The sequence below is a fragment of the Thermobia domestica genome, chromosome 6, assembly GCF_964235325.1.
Source record: "Thermobia domestica chromosome 6, izTheDome1.hap1.1, whole genome shotgun sequence".
Classification (NCBI taxonomy): domain Eukaryota; kingdom Metazoa; phylum Arthropoda; class Insecta; order Zygentoma; family Lepismatidae; genus Thermobia; species Thermobia domestica.
In genome coordinates, this window is record NC_137459.1 from 203,468,745 (window position 1) to 203,489,407 (window position 20,663).

General features: G+C 36.0%; 1 protein-coding gene across 24 annotated transcripts in view; it reads right to left on the minus strand.

Annotated features, from left to right (window-relative positions):
- The window catches only part of FoxP (forkhead box transcription factor P), a 1,320,908-nt gene that overhangs the window by 200,665 nt on the left and 1,099,580 nt on the right, over positions 1 to 20,663 (minus strand). For all 24 annotated transcript variants that reach the window (XR_014131897.1, XM_081762611.1, XM_081762608.1 and 21 more), the window contains one exon: positions 9,759 to 10,019. Coding sequence is in view for 23 of the 24 variants with exons in the window: in XM_081762611.1 (XP_081618737.1) it covers positions 9,759 to 10,019 (261 nt within the window). In the remaining variant the exon portion in view is untranslated. The remainder of the gene's footprint in view (positions 1 to 9,758; positions 10,020 to 20,663) is intronic.

Genomic DNA, 20,663 nt, shown 5'->3' on the forward strand with positions numbered 1-20,663 from the left:
TGGCTTCTGCATTTGCTAACGCCTCTTCAAAGACAAACATGGCGTGACACATCGAGTCACTTGTTCAATCTTCCGGAGCAAGATGAGATTTTTTATTTTTATTTTTTTATTTTTATTTTTTTTTTACATATCTGTTAACCATGAACGAATGTTAGAATTATCTATATGATCCTGAGACAGAAATATATGAACAGGTGCAATAGTTTGCCGGTAAGGTCATACTCTCTGTTCTTGGGACTGTCATGGAGTCATCCTTAGAGACTACCTTCAGAAGGGTGGTACTATCACTGATACATACTGCCGCTCACTTATAAGGAAGTTATGAAATGCAGTTGTGGAAAAATGTCGCCGTATGCTCACCAAAGGAATCCATTTCTTTGCAGACAATACACACACTCATGCATCCCAAAAAGCGTTAGTAGAAGCTGCTAGATGCAGCTTTGAAGTATTGCCGCACTCAGCCTATTATTATTATCTGGCACCAAGTGACTTCTTTCTGTTCCCACAGATAAAAAAAATCTACTTGATTTTTCCCATTTTGACAACAAATATGACGTCATAATGGAAATGGAACAATGATTTTCCATGCAACCTGCAGAGAGGTATAATTACGGTCTCTGACATATTAATAACTGGTGGGAGGAATGTGTAACTCTGCACGGAGACTATGCAGAGAAGTCTTAAGAAAGGACATAAAACTCAACACTCTGTCTCTATTAGTTCATGATGATAATTAAAAATTACCGATACGTCCTTGTATATACTTTATCTACTGATACCTACTGCTCTTACATTCCAGTAATACTGTTAAGTAATACAAAAAAAAAAAAAAAAAAAAAAAAAACACCTGCATCTGCCCTTCCTATACTTTCTTCGGTTCAGTAAGGGCCATTTTGTGGAATACAATTTCTACCATCCTTTTGTCGTGGTTTAAACACCGTAATTTCAAATTAAATCTGTAGTTTTGACGTCATAACTTGAAAAGAAAAACATAACATTATGTTCTACAAATCGTACGCGGCAAAATTCGCTTAAACATTGTTTAATTAAATGATGTACAATTGTTTCGTTCAACCAAGAACGAAAATTCGTCATGACCAACACGGACACATGAGGCGTTCAGAGGACAAGGCAACCAATCCCTATAGGCAGATGGAAAATCCAAGCATGTATGCCCCATCTGTAGAGATTAGGGATGGGCAAAACTGGTTTATATAAGAACTGAAAACCGGTGTCTAGAAAACCGAAGTCCGAAAAACCGACATTTCCGATTCCTCTAAAACCGGTTCGGTTTTCTCCAAAACCCGGTTCGGTTTCTCACCAGAGTAGAGTTTCGTTGTTCTCCGAAAACAGGATCCGCTTACAACACAAGCAGTTTTGTTTTTAAACTTATTGGTTTCTAAGCATATCGGTTTCGGTTTGCACTTACTTTTTTGAGAATTTCCAACGAAACACTATTCTGGACAGAAATAGAACCAGTTTTGGAAAAACTGAAACCGGTTTCGATGAAAAACTGAAACAGTTTTGGAGAAAACCGAAACCGGTTTCGGTAAAAACCCGAATCGATTTTTGGAGAGAACCAGAACAGGTTTTGAAGAAAACTGAAACCGGATTCACTGAAAAATCGAACCATGTTTGGAAAGCTTGAGTATTCGGGTTCGAGCCAAACATTGTTAAAAGTTATAGGGAGCTGGCCAAATATGTTAAAAACTGCTCGTCCCGGGTTTAGAATTGTCAACGACTCGAGTATCTCGACTCACATCTCACTCACTATCGAGCCGAACCGAGAAGTGAGACGAGCCAACAGTTTACCCAACCAAGCCGTCTAGAGCCCTCGCTCAGTTGAGCCGAACGGAGCAGATGGCTCATCCCAACCAAGCCGGCTCGAGCCGATGGTTCACCCCAAGCGAGCCGGCTCGAGTCATTGGCTCAGTTGAGCCGACCCGAACTGAGCTCGTTATAAAAAATATCTTGTGGTCTCGTTTATTGAGACGAGACGAGATGCAAGCAGTGTCCCCTCTCTTGAGCAACACTAAAAGTATTCCATATTACTGCTTACATTTCTCGTAGCTGTTGCTTCCTAGTGTAATGAAGCCATGATTTCAAAACGAGTTAAAACTAGCTGAACGAGCGAGCCATTTATCAAACTGGCTTGACTTGAAATTCGACGTCAAAAACAGTGACTCGGCTCGGAACTCGACTCGAGAAAATTACCTTCGTCTCGACTCGAAAGTCAACTTGGATTCGAGTCGAGTTTTAGCTCGAGTCGTGCCCATTCCTGTGCGTTAGACAAAGTGGCTGCTTATTATTATTCGGCTAAACTAATTATATAATAATGGCAATGTTGTTATATAAAATTAAAAATACAGAATATAGAGAAGCATTACACTAGAACTAATAAAATGAGAACACATGAACTGGGAATGAATCAAAATTTGCCAGTAACTCTAAAATCGATACATGCTTTTTAAAGCTAGTTTCAAAGTCTATAATCGACGGGACTCTAGGATACGCAAACTGATCTGAAAGAACTCCAATATTACATACCATCAAAAAACTATTTTCTAGTAATAAAGTAAGGCTGCTCATCAGAACACAGTTTATACATATTAACCCCTTACTATATATCGATAATTATGGCACCGTAGTAGTTGATATTTTTTTTTTCTGCCGGGGCACTTCAGACGCTTTACTTTTAAATTCTGGTCACCATCATCCTTACCTTTTAAGAAAAAAAGTATTCTTTCAAATGTTCGAACGGTAAAATATTTTTGTTCTCCATTTTTATAAAAACAACAGCAATCAAAGTAAAATAGACTATCGGTACCATTGCACTCGTAGTTCACTCACTGAATGTATTTATTTGAAGCTGTCAAAATCTATGACAAAATCTTCCAGGTGCTTGCAATCAGTACACGTGGTTTTCCTGAGGTTGTCCCCATCTGCCAAAAACAGCAAGTGGCATACAATCTTATCGGTGTCTTCCCACTTGCGACAGTCCTATTAGCGACATGAACTGTTAACTGCCCTATGAGCGACCGATTCGATCTATTAACTGCCCTATGAGTCACCGATTCGTTCATACTAAGATAATGGAAGAAGATCTCGTTCATACTAAGATAATTGATCTCTTCTTTAACTTGTTTTATGCTAATGTGATTTAGAACCTAACAAAATGTACTATGAAAAATTTCACTCTACCTGAATTTAAAGGTGAGAATGCTTTCATTATATTAACAACTTTTTATACGTTTTTCCTAATATATTTTTGAATTAATTTATATGAATACATTGACTCTATCTAGGGGAAAACTAACTAAATATTTAGAGTAGCTCCTCCTTTGTCTATGATTCTAATATAATTAAAAAAAATTATGTTAAAATGATACGGAGCATACGTTTAGATTGAATATGCTTATGGCATAAGAAAGAAATCAGGAAGAGGTATGGGCGCCCGAAGAAAATTTTCTAGGGAAAATTTTCCATGGTTGCTGTATCACGTCTGGTATATCTGGTATTTAATATGCGTGGTTTGCTATATTACGTATACATTTTTGTGGGCCAGGGGGGCGACCCCTGCCTTCCCATCGGGTGCCCATGGAGAAAAGGTGTTCACCATTTGAGGATATCAAAGAAATCTAAAAACACGGTGTATTCGAAGAAATTATTACACAAGTTACAAATCTCTCGCAGAACTTTACAGTTCGTCTAGTTATAAGAGATTATTTCAGATTGCTTCACGACAAGCTTTTATGTATAAGTCAAAACAAGGGAGGAAAGCAAATTAAGCAATTAGTTTACGTTTTAGTAGTTTATAATAGGGGGGACGGTAGTTTAAAGAGTTTGTTTACCTTTTGGATTGTTTTACCTTTAGGGATATACTTTTCATGGAAATATCCCTGTTGTCTCGTTAAGTTATTTGATATGTTTTATGTCAAGTTTAACTCAAAATTAAAATGAGTTTTATTTGTACTTACAGTAGAGGAAAAACATATTTGACGAACAGTATCACTGGCACATACATATTTCATACCAAAGTTGTTCGGGCGCTAATAACGCCAGAGGCAAAGATGTTTTACGAGATGGAATCATATCATCTTCCATCATCTCAATGTGAATGAATCGGTCGCTCATAGGACAGATAACAGTTCTTGTCGCTAATAGGACTGTCGCTTCTGGGACTAATTCATCTTATCTGATTCTCTGTGTATCTGTGACTGTCGGTCACTGATATGCTCGATTATTTCATTCTGAGAAATTCACTTACAGGAAAGAAACATTTGATTCCGAAAAACATATACATATATTTGTAGTTACTCATCCGAAATGTAACGCGAAAAAGGTAACGCAAACTAGGCACGTTATTTAAAAAATTGTAACGCGTTACCGTTACAATTACTTTGAAAAAAAGTAACGCGTTACTAGGAAACGTTACTTAAAAAGTAACACGTTACAAGTAACGCGTTACTTCCGTTACTTTACTTCCCAAGACTGCTTTCTTTCTCCAAATTTATCATTCTCCAGTTCAATTTGGTCATTTGGAATGAAAACTTGTAGCTCCAAATAATCTCAGAGGCGCAACCTGCACTCTAAAGCCCACCTGTGGGCACCCCTGTTGAGAAATATCTACACAGTGTCTGCTGACGAATGTAGATGTGGTTCTTATTTGTTTTCTAAATGAAGTGGGACATGACTTCACAACAAAAAGAAGTGAATTTCCCTGACTCTACAATCAGAACTTACGCAATTCAGTGTCAATGTACATCCTTGCACCTGAGAAATTTTCAGCCTGTTCGGATACTTTATGCGATTATTTCGTGGCCATGTAGAGCTAATATAAAATTTTTGTGAATCAATGTTACTAGCTTTCCCCTTTTCTTCTGCATGATTTCCACGCACTACAGGAACACATTGCAATAACCGAAAGGAAAGGAACAAGCTACGGGAAAATTCAAAGAGGAGTGTAGGAAACAGAAATTTCCCCGAAAAAGCGTACGTACTACTGATCTCATAAAAAAAACTAATATCTCTGACCCAGAGCGTTGTATAACGAGTTGCTATAATAATACACAGCATTAAACATTAATCGTCAATTTTTATTCTACCTTTCTATACAGATGACAGATAAAAAGATTTGCAAGCACTGACTCGGTAAGCAAAACGACAAGTAGAAAAGAACAGTGTTGTAAACCGGGAAACAACGGGAAAAGTTGCACGTTTTCAAATGTCTGTCAGAAGCCATGTAAGAAGAAAACAAGGCAGCTCCAGTCAGGTGTTTGCTTGCAAATTAGTCTAATTCCTCGTCTGGAAAACGTAATCACGTTGAGAGTTCAAACACTAAAGCTGCCTCTTATACGGTGCTGTTGCTGTAGAGCACTTATTGGATTTCATGCACAACTTCTATTGCCTTTTGTCTCCAGTAAATAATGCATTAAAATGATCCAAATATTTATACTCTTACATGCCAGTCGTTCTTAATAACGCGTCAAGAAACAAAGACGTTCTTAGAGAAATTTCAAAGCAGCAAGAAAGCGGACAAGCGTGTAAAACCCCTTGCTTCCTTTCTTGTTTCCGCCTTCCAACACGTGAGAAACCTAATGTATGCATTTGAATTATTTGTTATTTAAAATTTATTTGCATAGAACAAAGAAATTAAATACTTAGAATAAGCAATAAATTACGAAGTCTTCAAAGATACGGAAATTTTATTATAAAACAGTTTTTTTTTTTTTTTAGAAACATGAACATCTTCCTATTTAAATGCGTAATTTTAACTTAATTAATGATACTACTTACTAAATTAGGTTGCTTACTACACTAAAACACTCGTTTTTCAAGAAAAAATTAAAACAATTAATTTTGTACACTTTCCCGGGAATAAGAAAATTACCGTTTATAAAACATATAAATACCATAATTCTTACAGGCTGATCAACCATGCTGTCATTATCTATAGAATGGTAAAGAAAGATAATGTGATTACTTATGTTTCCACTGTAGTACGAAAGCACAAATACGCTCGTAATCATTGTTGAAATTGATTGTATTCTTAGTGATGGATGTTTTTCAATCTCTCTGTTTTGCGCGATCTCTCCTATAGGGACAGGAGATATGGTGCACATAGGTATGTAAGGTCTCGCACTACAGTGATGATAGAGAAACAAGGTTGTATAATGAAGAAAATATAAAATGTACTTTAGAAACACGACATAACTGACAGCAAACATTTGTATACTACTGTAGGGAACATTACTTAATATCGGTACTGTGAAAACGTAATTATAAACTGTTCTACCAAAATAATAATTAAAAAAAAAAAAAACGTTGAAATAGACAGTAACTTAACGGATAAAACCACATTCAAACGAACATTTACCTCAGATCCGTAGCCAAAACACTACGACAGGGGGAGCTGAAATCATCTTTGGTGGGCTAACTTGAGTGGGTTCATATGACTCCCTTCCTATTAAAAATTCTGGACCTGAATCCAAGATATCGGACTTCAAGGTAGTCGCTATGACGTACTGTACACAATAGAAGCGGATCTACCTCCATTACTCCTATCTAAGATATGGTATCAGTATCTCTAGCCATTCCAAAAGTAACAATGGAATATTGTAATGTTAGGTGTCTTCTGTCGATGTGCAAAATTTCACCATTTATGACGTTGGAAAATGTGCAAATTAAGGTTGTAAACCTTGAGAAACATGGTCCGTACGATCCAACTAAACTTATTCACACTTTATATATATATATATATATATATGTATATATATATAAAAGTAACAATGGAAAATTGTGTTGTCACCCGACTGCTGTGTTCAGCAAAATTCCATCATTCTAGAAAAATGTTGTAGAAAATGAATTAAATCATGTTGTAGAAAAATGAATTAAATTAGCGTTAGAAGATTTCAGGACATCCTCAAACCATTGTGAGTTAAAGAGAAGCATCTACTCTTTGGATTGGTTGTCTCCTGTCTTAGTCATTAGACAATGGCCACTTCTTTCTAAAGATGTTGTCACTGACGTCCTATTTCTAATCTTGTACGGCGGTTTTCCTTGTTTCATATTTATTATTTTTTCTCGTATCTCTTTCATGTTGCCACTTATCTCTACTACGCGTAATTTGTATTTACAACTTCTGTCCCTCTTAAGTATGCGTTTCAGACTTCCATTATCTCTCATGTACCAAACTACATATTTATTTGACTAATTTATTTACCATATATTCTGCACCAGTCAGTCGGTGCAGGGATGTCAGACTTAAAAACAGGTGTACATTTACTTGTTTGACTGACAGTACACAATTTATCGAAATACCATATCACTAAGTTGTGTATCCTCCTTAATGTGCAGCAACGTCGTGTTCATCGTTTTTCTGGAGGATACTTTCGTTTCCTCCCACATTATCATTTCACCAAATATTCATAATCATTCAGTTGCCTTAATCATCCGCCTTCTTTAGCACAAAAGGCATAATCACGGGACGTTAGACTGAAAGATTTCATTTTTTCTTAATGTGTACTTATAACCAGTGCAGTACTTTATTCTTGCATGGAGACAGGTGGTCGTAGAGGTGCTGGGTGTCACACTGGGAAATGACATTCCACCCTCCTTTTGGAAAGTCTGGGAATACACACCCATGGTCGTAGCCCTGCATCCAGCTAATGTTTGCAGGAAGTCCCAAGTGACATCCAGGGTGCGACAGGGTGTTGAACTCGAAAACGGTTAATTTGAACAATTTACGATCTGAATAGAGGATTAATGGAAAAGATATACCTATTTTTTGGAAGCTGAATCGATTGCAAAAACCTACATCTCAATATCTCGTAATTCAGTATTGAAACCAGAAATAATAGTAAATATAAACAATTTGTAGTTTTGATTGAATGTTGTGGGTAGATATATGTCTTAAGACGCGAAATTGTTTGCAGTAAATCGCTTCTCGCTATCTATTACCCTTTTCGTTCTATAGCGATAAAAATCGAAACCAAAAACCAGTTACGGCTTGAATGGAGGGTTAATGGAGGAGATGGAACCTATATTTTGGAGGCTCTAAATCGACCACAAGAAACGACTTCTCAATATCTGTTACTGTTTTTGCTCTGACACCTGTCGACAGACAGACGGACAAAGTCATTCTAAAGACTTCCGACACTTATGCATAGCTTAAGCTGCAAGTGTAATAAGGGCGAACATTGAATATATTCTTGGGACACTGAATTGGTTCTGGAAAACCGCGTCTTTCTATATATTACAGTTTGCGTTCTGTGGTGATCAACAATGTAACAGAAAGCGATAGATCTCTACCACTTCTGGATTAAATAAAAGTCAAATGGATTAGATGAACCTATTCGTGTTGCAAAACTATGTATGCTTCTCGCTATTTCTTACCGCTCTTGCTCTGATACCAGCTGACAGACGAACGGATGGATAGACAGACAGATGAACATAGCCGTTCTATAAGACTTCCTATATGTATGCATAGTATACTGTAGTTTGGAAGTCCTAACAAATGAAATGAATTCAGTTTGGTTTACGAAAGTTATCCGTTTTCCGTTTCCGGCAGTTTTCGTTTTCCGTTTTCGAAAAACTTTTCGTTTTCCGTTTCTCGAATTTTTTTCAATTTTCGTTTTTCGAAAAAAAAATCGTTTTTCGTTTTTTCGAAAAAAATTCGTTTTTCGTTTTTTCGTTTTCGAAAAATTCATTTTTCGAAAAAGTATCTTTCGAAAAAATGTGGCCATCCCTAGTCCAAGATAGATATTACCCGTCATAATAATAATAATAAAAAATTGCAGGATAATATATTTTGCCCATTGCACTAATGGAAGATATGAGAAAGTCAGTTCGCATAAACATTTGACTGACCTTATTAAAACCTTTAAAGCTGTGAATCTTGTACTGTCTGATTACCACTTGTTTCATTCATTAGATAACCAACCACCTGCGACAGCGAGGTTTCAAACCCTCAATAAGATGGCACACACGCTGAACGACTTCTTTGGTTTACGCTACGTTAAGTTCTGTCACAGTGCGATCCACAGTTTACCCGAGCGTTAGATACAAATTATTGCTCCTAATGAGGACTATTTCTCATTTTTCAGATACTTCTTGGTTTGTTATCTTTCCCTTTGTAGGGTCAAAATCCAACAGAACTTTATGCGTGTGTGTGTGTGTGTGTTTGTGTAAATGAAAACTAAGCGATATAATAGTACTGGCAATATAAAGTGAAAAACCGCATACAACATATCCACATTATTATTATACCATATGTTAAACAGTAGTCACACAAGTATCCGACCGTAGGCTTTCACTGTTGTACTTCCAAGATTTTGGTACATTGAGGGTGGTTAGAGTAGCCAATACAAAACAGTACAATACCTATTAAGTAGTAAAATATGGAAATGTAGGTTTTTCTTGATTGATTCAGCATATCACCCGCTCAAGACTCCTGTCAGCTTGAGTCTTACACGAGAAAATATACATCAAAATTAGTTCGTTGTTCCCTCCTAACACAAGTTCAGTTATATTTTTTTTATTTCTTCGTTTATGGTTTACTCTTCCACACAACTAATTATCATAATCTAAACACTATTAACGACATATTTCGTATGAGTTTTGATATGTTTTGTAATTTGAGTTGACTAAAATTTGCAACAGCTTGTTTTAAGTAATTTACTCAAGTCTAGCAATAACTTCAAGAATAAGAACAGATAACCTAAGCCGTACATGCAGAGAGAAAAATATAAATTATTTACCTGTTGCTGCAGGAAAAGCGTTTGCTGCTGCATGAGGGACTGGAGTTGGGCAGGACTTAGAATTTGTTGCTGCAACAGCTGCTGCATTTGATGCAGACCAGGTGACAGCATCATCTGCTGTGGCAGGGACTGAAGAGGGCTGCTCTTCCCATTGCTATTTACCTCCTTGCCCAGTTCGCGGAGTTTACCTGCGTCTTGTTGCTGTTGTTGTTGTTGCTGCTGCTGCTGCTGCTGCTTCAACGCCTTTACAAGAGTCGAGGCCTAAGAAGATAGGAAGAGGCAACTATGAGATTTGGCTGTGATTTATTGAAGTGGTTGACAATGTGTATCTTAGTTAAGCAGAATCGAGTATGTTTACGTTGACTTGAATCAATTTGATCCCAGATATACACAGTAACTAAAGATGATTTCCTCTCAATCTACCTCCTATTGCTTCTTGCCATATTTTATGTTATAGCTGGTGCTCACTAGTGAACAAAAGTCGGATCCTAATCTATGCATACGGAAAAAACATAATTAGCTTGATTATGTTTAGAAGTGCTTTTTTCCATGGAAATTATTATTCATATAGGACCCTATCAAAATCCACGAACATAATTTATAACAATATATTCTTAAAATATTATGTAAATTACGAACAAAGCAATTGGACATTATGAAGAAACAAACCGACTCACATAGGACTATTTAAAGCATTTACCGAACCCAACACAAACTAAAATTATGAAAGTGAAACACTGATGATTGGTTCGGACTTAGTGTCCTTGCTTCTTAACATAGAATGTAAGTTTCTGGATGGATTCAGCACAAATAAAATCGACCTTTTATCACCGAATGTGATGGTTACTTTTATTTCCTTGTGATGTTGAGCTCGTGCGCTTTTGTCTCAAACCGTCCAACTTAAATTAACAAGAGTAACAAAAGTGCCTATTACTATTCAATATAAATACTTTATTTAAACATGGAATAAAACAAGACTTGCAACTTAGAAACAAACATTCTGGTGAGAGCAGGAAAAGTAAATTATATTTCTTTAATCGTATTTACCACATCAAAAAGACCTCATGAAAATTTTGGCAACTCCTCGCAGTTAGTTTGGGAGAAAAGTTGATTTAACCATTTCCATATCTTGTCAGATTTCTGGCAAACCTTTGAATATTAACACATAACTCAATCCCTAGTTAAAGCAGGTATACTAGCTATACTTTATATAAATTGTAATTAAATAAAGTGTAGCTTGCCTCTCTGGTGTGTCTTGTGTGAATATACCCAACAAGAGGAGCAAAATCGACACAAATGTCCGTTTCCTGGTTTTACTCATTTATAAGTTAGCAACATTGTCTTGGAGACACACGACAAATTTTACATTTTTTTTAAAACATAACGTGAATATGTTTTTTGCTCGAGTAGTTTCCGAGTAAAAAAAATGCAGTAGACTCCTATGTTCTTACCAGTACTGAAAAGCTAGAAAATTGAATTTTGTAAAGTAGAAGAAGACAATTCAGATTTTCAGTTGGAATGTCTTCAAGAAAGAGAAAAGAATATCTTTTGGTTACCAAAAATAAGCAGAAAGTATTGTAAAGATAAATGTCATGATATGATGTACTATAATTATTCTAAGATGGATTGTCTTTACGTAGAATAAAATTCACTAAAGAGCTCTCGCTTCTCTGACAATTAACTTTCCATGTCGTTGTATGGTAATTGCAAATATCTACAAAATATTTGAAAAAAAAATCAACAATACCGATAAGCTGCGTCTAACACCTGGAGAGTGATACTTTCCTATATAATAACAACATTGCATATTTCATTCAAAAGTTTTATTCAAACTGTTTATTTTATACATTTCAGAATTCGTCCAGATCTGTATTATTATTAATACTATATGTTAGCTTAGTTTTCGTTGGCAGTGTACTATTAGAGCGCTATAATTAAAACAAAATTCTTCCACTTAAAATCTGTTTAAAACATATCTTGCATTTGGCAACAGCAGCCGGTTTCATTTTGTAGATAGAAAGGCAGGATTCTTCGATTCTCTCCCCCCTCTCTATAAGCCAGCTTAGTTAACTCCGTACAAAGGCCACTAAGAGCCGTAATAGAAGCTAATGGGGACTACACAATATACGAATATTAAGTAACAGCCAAACCAAAAACCTCTTTACAGAGCTACATACTTGCATCCATTTCTCCTGTAACTTGACTTCAATTAAGACTTAAATTTCCCAGCGTACTTCTACTACATATAACGATTATTTACTAGTAATAAACTCAGTGTTTCTCGTGGGTATGTTGTTAGTGTAATCACCTTTAAAACAATAGATCTAGGTTCGATCCCCGGTAGGGTACTTTTTTGGTTTCTACTAAAAAGAACTGTCTGTTTCAAAGTTATTCATTCCCTGTGTGGAATATTTGAAATGATGACAGTACAACGAGTAAGGAAAGTAACCACCTGCCAGTGTTGCTTAGAAAAAACAATGAAATCTATACCATCAACCAAAATAAGTATAATGTAAAGAAAAGGGGAAAAAGATTGATAAACAATAAAAATATGTAAAGGAAACGAATAAAAGTATAGACAGTAATATTGCTAAAAAGCGCGAATTTGCCAGGCAAAAAGTCTACTTGCCACAACGAGAACAAAGAAGCTGCATTGGTATAAGTATTTTTCACTGACACTTGCCAGTTACCTGAAAAAATGTTTTGTCTAGGAAACTCTTCTTAATGCAATCGAAAAGTTATAAATTATAAAATATATCACTGCTATGAAATGTCGCCAGCATATACACACTTTCCTAACCAAAATCACATCTCTCTATAATGTATACTCTTGAGTAGAAAACAATATAGAAAGACCGGTTAAAATATATTTTCCTTGCACGAGAAAAAGAGATTTATTCAAAATATTTAAAATATATAATTGAACTTCTTTTCTCCCCTTCAGTATGCGTATTTGAATTGATGAAATTATCAAAACCCATCTCGGCTCAAGTGTAATTAGCTACTTCCCAAAATTCATCTGAAACAGTTCAAACGCTTTCCCGTGACAGTGAATACAGTCAAGTCGATATCGTTTTTATGTATTGAAAAAAAAATATAGAAATTACCCCTCCTCCTTCGAAGCACAATTTCTGAAATGCTGGAGTGTTTCTTAGGCATGTTCAAGTGCGAAGAAAGGTAACGATGATGCCTTTATACCAAATGTTGAAGATAAAACTCCATGTATTTTCAATTATTGTGACAAATGATTTGATGCGTGACTTGGGTCTTACTAAAGAAGAGAGTGAACTTTTAGGATCACGATTAAAAGAGAGACATCTTTTACTTCCTGAGGCAAATCCATATTAAGAAATCGGAAAGTTAAGTGCTCTGCCTGGACGAAAATACAAGGTGATTCTTTATAGGGTTAACAACTTCAATCAGTTATTGGAACCACATATAATGTCATTATACTGCAAAGCACTTCAAGTTTTCTTGTGACAAATCCATTATTGCTCAATATATGAACCTGCGGTCATCTTGGACACATCCCAACGAAACTCGATATCCTGCTAAACGGTAGCCGGCATTGGGGGGGGGGGGGGTTACGTCCACGATGGCTGTTGAGATGCGATGTTTCAGTTCATTAACATTATCAGGTAGGGGAGAGGTGTACACCTTATCTTTCACAAACTTCCACAGAAAGAAATTGCGTGTAGTCTGGAGACCGTGGCGGCCAGATAATTGGTCCACCACGACCTATCCACTTATCTGGGAAGCGCAGGTCAAGAAAATCCCTTACGTCTATCAGGTAGTGCAGCGGAGCGCCTCTTGTTGCCATCATAAGCGGCCACCGTGTCATCTTGATCTAACTGTGGAACAAGGAGGTTCTGGAGCATATCACGATTGGTGATGCCGGTGATGGTGCTCTCAGCAAAGAAGAATGGTCCATACACCTTTGCTCTGGAAACAGCGCAAAACACGTTCACTCTGGGGCTGTCACGAACCAGCTCCACGTGCGCATGTGGATTTTTCGTGCTCCAAATACGACAATTGTGTGTTGACTCGGCCGGAAAAGTGAAAAGTTGATTCGAAACTGAATATCACATTGTTCAAGAATGACCCATCACCACTAATGCGATCCAATATGGTAGCACAGAATTAATGTCGGGTATGTTTATCCACTTCACTCAGTGCTTGAACCAAGGACAGTCTCTATGGCTTCATGGACAAACGTCTACTCAATACACGCCAAACAGTGGTCTGAAGGATACCAGTTTCTTGTGATGCACGTCGTGTAGATTTTCGAGAACTGCGGACAAAACTCTCCCTAACAGCTTCCACCACATCGTCAGTCGTCAGGTGAGCACCCTGGAGACTTTGTGTGTCGCACAAAACAACCTGTTTCAACAAATGTCTGGTGTCATTTGTACACTGTTGGTCTGCTGGGTGGTTTCTTGACGTATTGTGTGCGAAACTTGTGCTGTACACTCGTTGCTGACTTCGTTTCTGCAAACCAAAACACGCACATAGCTCTTTCAGCACCAGTGGAAGTCTCTGTTTTCAACGACTGACCGGTGGCGCCGCGTGCAGTCAACTCCGCAACTACTCACTACGTGAGTCAAACTCCAAGTGTTTTGCAGTATAATGACATATAAACCAAGTCTGTATGTGGTTCCAATAAAGAATTACCACTGATTGAAGTTGTAAACCCTATAAAGAATCCCCCTGTAGATGGTGACAAAAGTGAGGTTGCGGCCTCGAAAACAAATAGTCGTGACATTATGCTCAGGAAGACGGAGTATGAGCGGAGGTCGGACTACAACTGTTCGATAAGGAGGGCGTTGCCTAACACGTATAGGTATACTTCCGTAGACTTGGACCAGATAAAGTGATGTGTCGGAGTAAGTGATATATATTTTGGAAAGTAACAGGAGAGATGCTGAACGCGGTACGTTACGTTAAGTGAAAAGGCTGCAATTTGCACTTCTTGAAGAAGTTATGTAAAGAGCACACGATTGTTTAAGACTAATCTAATATAAACAAAAAGTAAGCTATAAGCCATAATGATACTTAGTACACAAATGTATGTAGAAGTGGCCATACTAAACGTAAACTTCGACTGCTTGAATTTGAAAGTGAACTATAGGTCTGGAGTAGATAGCATGAAGTTGTAAATTAAACAGCAGTTTTGCTGTACACATGATATGATTCAGGATGAAATTGCGATTAAAAGGATGAATGTTCTGTAAAGAAATAGTAAGGAAGCGTAATAGGTCTTCAATAGTTACTAGGGGGAACGGTGGCTCAGTGGAGAACGCTTACCTCTGGGGCGTGGGGTCCCTGGTTCGATCTCCGGCCAAGAAAGTTTGTGGTGGTCAACATCGTGTCCGTGGGTTTTCTTGGGGTACTCCCGTTTCCTCCCACTTTCTTATCCCAGCAATTCTTGCATCATTCATTCACTTGCGTCAACCATCGTCTCCCTTAGCTTAAAGAGTATAATTGTGGGACGTTAAACTGAAATATTTCATTTTAACAGTTAAAAAAAGAAACAGTTTTATTGGATGGCGTAGCAAATTTGCTGGCGGTGTTGGAGTGTCAACGGAACGTATCGGCATAAGATCTAGTTTCGTTGGATCAGGTTGAGGCTTAGCTTTACACTCTTAGCTATAGGTAGGGTGACGTTTAGAACATCGGTCGCAATGTGGTGGTTCCTTAATAGAAGGTCAGCTTTTTGTAGGATGTTCCATTGCAGAGTTGCCAACCTCAGGAAACAAAATTATCTATTTTGGTCTTTTTATAAATATTATATATATATATGTCGTATATTTGTTATACACGTAATAAATGTAGAAACAAGTGTCATACTGCTAATAATAGCAATAATATATAATTCACTTATCTAGTAATTTTCAATTTCGAACTCCAAATCGGTGTCACCGTTCTCCATTTTTAAAAATCCTTATTAATACTACTCTCAACAACAGCAATATTTCCACACCCTCGTAAAGGTAACTGAATTTAAAGAATGAATACAGAGTTGCCACTGGTCAATTCCCAAATCGTTATTGAATTACTTCAGCGGGAATGACCGTTAAAAACCTTAATATGTGTGTTTTATAATTATTTAAAGCACATATACAATTTATTTGCATATTCATAACCTGCAGAAAATAGTATAAGTTATAAAATTATCGTATATTCACGTATTATCTCAAGGAAATTATCGTAGGCTTAAATTATCATATATCACAATAAATTATCGTACGGTTGGCAAGCCTGTTGCAGTGAACAATAGCCACATTTGATAGCATTTCGATACAATAGAAGCTCAGGTTCCCTTAGTTTATGCCCAGTTGTCAATTTGACACCTTCAGACATTTTCTACAAAACCTACCATACAGTTGTACGTGAATAAAATAATTAGGTATTTTGTTTAATGTTTATAATACTTTGAAAAAAAAAAGTCCAGAAGTTTGAAACCTCTAGCTTAAGAATTAAATAATTTAACTCTGGTTTTAAGAAGCAAAGTGTGAAAATGACATCTTGTGGGCGTTCTAGTGTTATATGGTACCTGCAGTGAAGCATAAATGAAGTTTTATTTTCTTCTGATCCATATATTCGTTGATTCGTTGGCTGAAGTTTAACGTCGCTTTCCATCACTGAGGCTATAAGATAAAACGGTCGGCAGCTTAACGTGAGATCTGAACTGACGAGTGTAGAGACAATTGGGGAGGCCCCAAAACGATATCCTTACCCTCACAAAATGAATTTAATTTGCATTATGTTTATTAAACTTGTTTAATACTTAGAAGAAAGTTTATAGTAGAAAATTGAAGAATATATATATATATATATATATATATATATATATATATATATATATATATATATATATAATCTTATCAACGCGTTGGGATAATTAAAACAACTCATTAAGCAACCACTTTTTCGCAATAAGTTCTCTACTGGATGTAAACAATTGCGAATTTATTGCGTAACATTATCTGAGTTTTATCTTATTTTTTGTCGACTTTTTACTATTTATACCCACATAAATGCAAAGCCAAAAATGGAATTTCATTTTTAAAACTCCCTTGTGAACATATTATTGGTACGTTTCCTACATCCTGAGATCCTAGATCTAGTTTTCATTGACAAGATCCATATTTCAGTGCGATACCATACTGATATAATAGTAAATCGTATGTGTGTAATATGCATGTATAGTGACTTGGGTCGTTTAGACCATGGGAATGAAACCCATTTACCAAAGTTGAGAAAAACAGACAAAGTTTGTACGGACATGGAAAAGTTAACACTGTTTCGCACATTATAATAGTTACTCACAATATCTCAACACAAATATTTTAAGCTCTGAAAGAAGCTTCAGATAAAGATCTTAAATATAAAACACGGGTAAAATGATCAAAAGTGGACTTGATTCCCTTATGCTCTAATCGAACCAGTCTATTAATAGTTTCATAAACTGAAGGAAGACATTTGCTTTGCTTATGGTACGTAAAAAAAGAAGAAAAAATGGCTATGTCCCCCCACAGAACAACTCGCAGGCTACACAGCTGTCCGAACCGCATGTTTGTTACTTGTTTCAAAGCCTGACCTCTAACACCGAAGTTTACCTATTTGAGTACTAGTTAGGATGGCGAATGCTATGTTACTACGTTAAATTATAAATGAACAGTACTCTATTCATTTTTAGCGCAAATTAAAGCGCTTGTACTTTGAGCCAATCGATAAAGTTCATTACTAGATAACAGAAGTTAGCATTGCTTAGTTTTGATTAAATGGTATACGGGATTTGTCGTCCTAAACAATAACCTGAAATAATAACTCCGGATTTCTTTTCTTCACGTATGAAGCTGCTGTAAGTCTTTTTATCTTACCGTTTCTAATTATCTCGTTGTTATGTTGCTTCTGTTTTTGGTTTTAATTTGTAGATAACTGCATTATTAGGTCCCTCAGTACGTCCACGAGTGGTTGAGTAATATTCTAACTGATAATTTGGATTAAAAACATAATACCACAAGTTCTCTAAATTTACTTGATGGGGAACAAGAGGTATTAGAGGTCTGTGCATACCGAAAAGCGAAGTCTTTACAAACTATGATAAAGAAAAACAGGGACACCATTGGAACCGAGAAAATTTCACACTAAATTACAAAACGTTTTACTCTCAGAGAAGCTAGTGACCTTTGTAGCTCATTCATAGCTTGTAACATTTTCAGCACACTTTTATAAACGCTCCTCTCCTCATAAACATTGTATTTTATTGTTTCCTTCCTTAATACAAGCTGTAAGCAGGAGGATCTTCTTGCATATTACTTGAAAGGCAAAAGGGAGAGGAACGTTTTTCCCTTATTGTTCTTCTTCTTCTTTTTCTTCGTGGTTGTTTCGTCGGAGCTGAACATGCGGCTAATATCAATGTTGAGGAAAGTGATATCAATGGAATGGGGAACGGGAGACGGACCACAACCTTTTCCCCAATGGTTTGCCCTCTTCCGCTTGTATGAGGCAAGTGGCGACAAAATGCTAACTTCTATTACTCTGGAGAAGTTCCAGAATCAATAGAAAAAGGTTTGCTCTTAGGGAGTCAAGAATTTGCCATAGAATATTGTCACAAATACTTGGTACAATCTCCGACAATACCTTCTCGTATCTTCCGTTCGAAATACACCAATGTCATCGGGCCGCACAAAAACAGACAAAAGCAAGATTTGCCACTAATTCACCAAACTGTTTTTCTCTATGTCTCAGGTTCAATCTACTTTTTCTCCTTTTTCCATTACTTCCTTTCTCTTATTTTTTAAGCGGATTAATTTTATGGACCATGTTCTCATCTTTCTTTTATTAATTCCACAATCCCCTTTTCTTGTCCCCTCTCCGCCTTTTGGCTTCTATTCACTGGCGCCACTTTCTCTGGTTAAAGCGCGGATGTGAAATATTATTGGATATTGATTCGGTAGATCTGTTCGTTTCTCACCTAAAATAATAATAATAATAATAATAATAATAATAATAATAATAATAATAATAATATAATCCGTAATCTAAGGGAACATCACTTCAAACACATATATTTGTATATCTTGCTTAACACATTGCCTCGTTTTAGAAAACGGCTGTTACTTTACCCTCGCATGATTATGATCTATAGCCAAAAGCAAAAATGATAAATGCAAATGACTGGTGATGAAATAACAAGAATATCGTTAAGTCGCTGCAAAATTCTATGCGCAGCATACAGTCTGTGCACTCAATAGAGCTCACTACTACTACACAGCGTGGACCAAATTTTGCACAAGGAATAAAATCAGAGATTACAATATTTCTGTGTTATATAAAATACAGGTGTAAACATATTTGGACTAATAATATATTGCTCAATGTTGGTACCAACATCATCGTGATAAAAGAAACCCACGGAATTACTCCCACTATAGAAAATTCAATAGTGTTGTTTATAGTTAAATACAAATGGCAAAGTAGAAGAAAAAAAAACTTTTCAAAACTGAAAGGTAATTCCTTACACTGAAGAGAATTTTAAACATTCGTAAGTAGTATAATGTTCCCAAATGCGAAAACAAGTAATTTTCTATTGAGTTTATAAGCAAATCTTTATTAAAATTCTTTTGCGAAAATCTCATGAAGTCTACACTCCACATTTGATAGCGCATAACTCGAAAACTGAAAGCCTATAAAATAATTTTCACACGCTTGTAAAGCTGGTAAAGATCTACTTTCAAGTTTGATCCAGATGGAATGGATTCGCTTGAAATAGTATTCTTCATTTTTCAAGAAAAAAAAAGTAATGAAGGACGATATAAACAAGCTGAGAATACATGAAAAATCAGAGCATGGAAAACTTTCCATAATTTTTTTAAAACGTTATGACTTTACCCAATTTGAAATCTTATTAGTTTATGAACCACAGTGATATTAAGAATTACGCTTATACACAAAGTGCATTAAGCATGTATTAATGTGTACCGTTGAGTTGGCTTCACTATATATTTTATTTTATTCAGTGTAATATGTCACAAAAGTAGTGGGTGATGTGCGGTTATGCGTATTTTGAGTAGATTTTTAGCTAGCTGCAAGAGATTCTCAAATGTTAGTGTATTTTATCAAGGGAATAATAACAATTACAATTAGTAAAGATTTGAATCTCCAAGATATGAATGCGAAGGAATAATTTCAATCTTAATTCTTATAGCTAGTTACGTCTAGGTAGAGTGTCACCTCTATTTAGCTGTATTTTTTAATGTTTTTTGAACTCTGAATATTTGAGTGGTAGTAGACAGTGTCCTGCTAGTTCGTTTTATGTCACTCTATTCGATCTATGGATTATTTCACATCATTACCACGTGGTTATCTAATTTATCCCACAATGAGAAAAGAAAAACTACATCATTTTAAACAAAATTATTCTCATTTCATATTATCTACCTATATAAATGCTTTATTTTTACTTTCGAGTGAAGACAGTACATAACAAAGTACATTGAGTTGAGTTTGAGTTTAACAAAGTACGGTAATAGTAAAAAAAATGAATCAATGATTTCAACGGATTTATGCATTTCATAAACCCTATAACACAAAGAATGTTATTTATTCACTTCTATCCGTTCGTTCGTCCCAATGTATATAGGCCTACATTCGTCTAGCGGCCATACCGTACAACATATTCCAACCAAATTTTAAACTTGTTTTTATAAGATTCTCCAGAGGAGGACACGAATTTCCTTCCTATCCCAAAAATTAAGGGTGTCTTTTTTTTCCAAGGTTGAAAATCAAAATTATTTATTTTCTGAAACGCCCTTAGCGATTTTGTTTTAAATACATAAATCAGTAATCCATTAACAATCCTATAAAATGGCTTAAGTCCAGAAGGTGTAGATTCCTCCT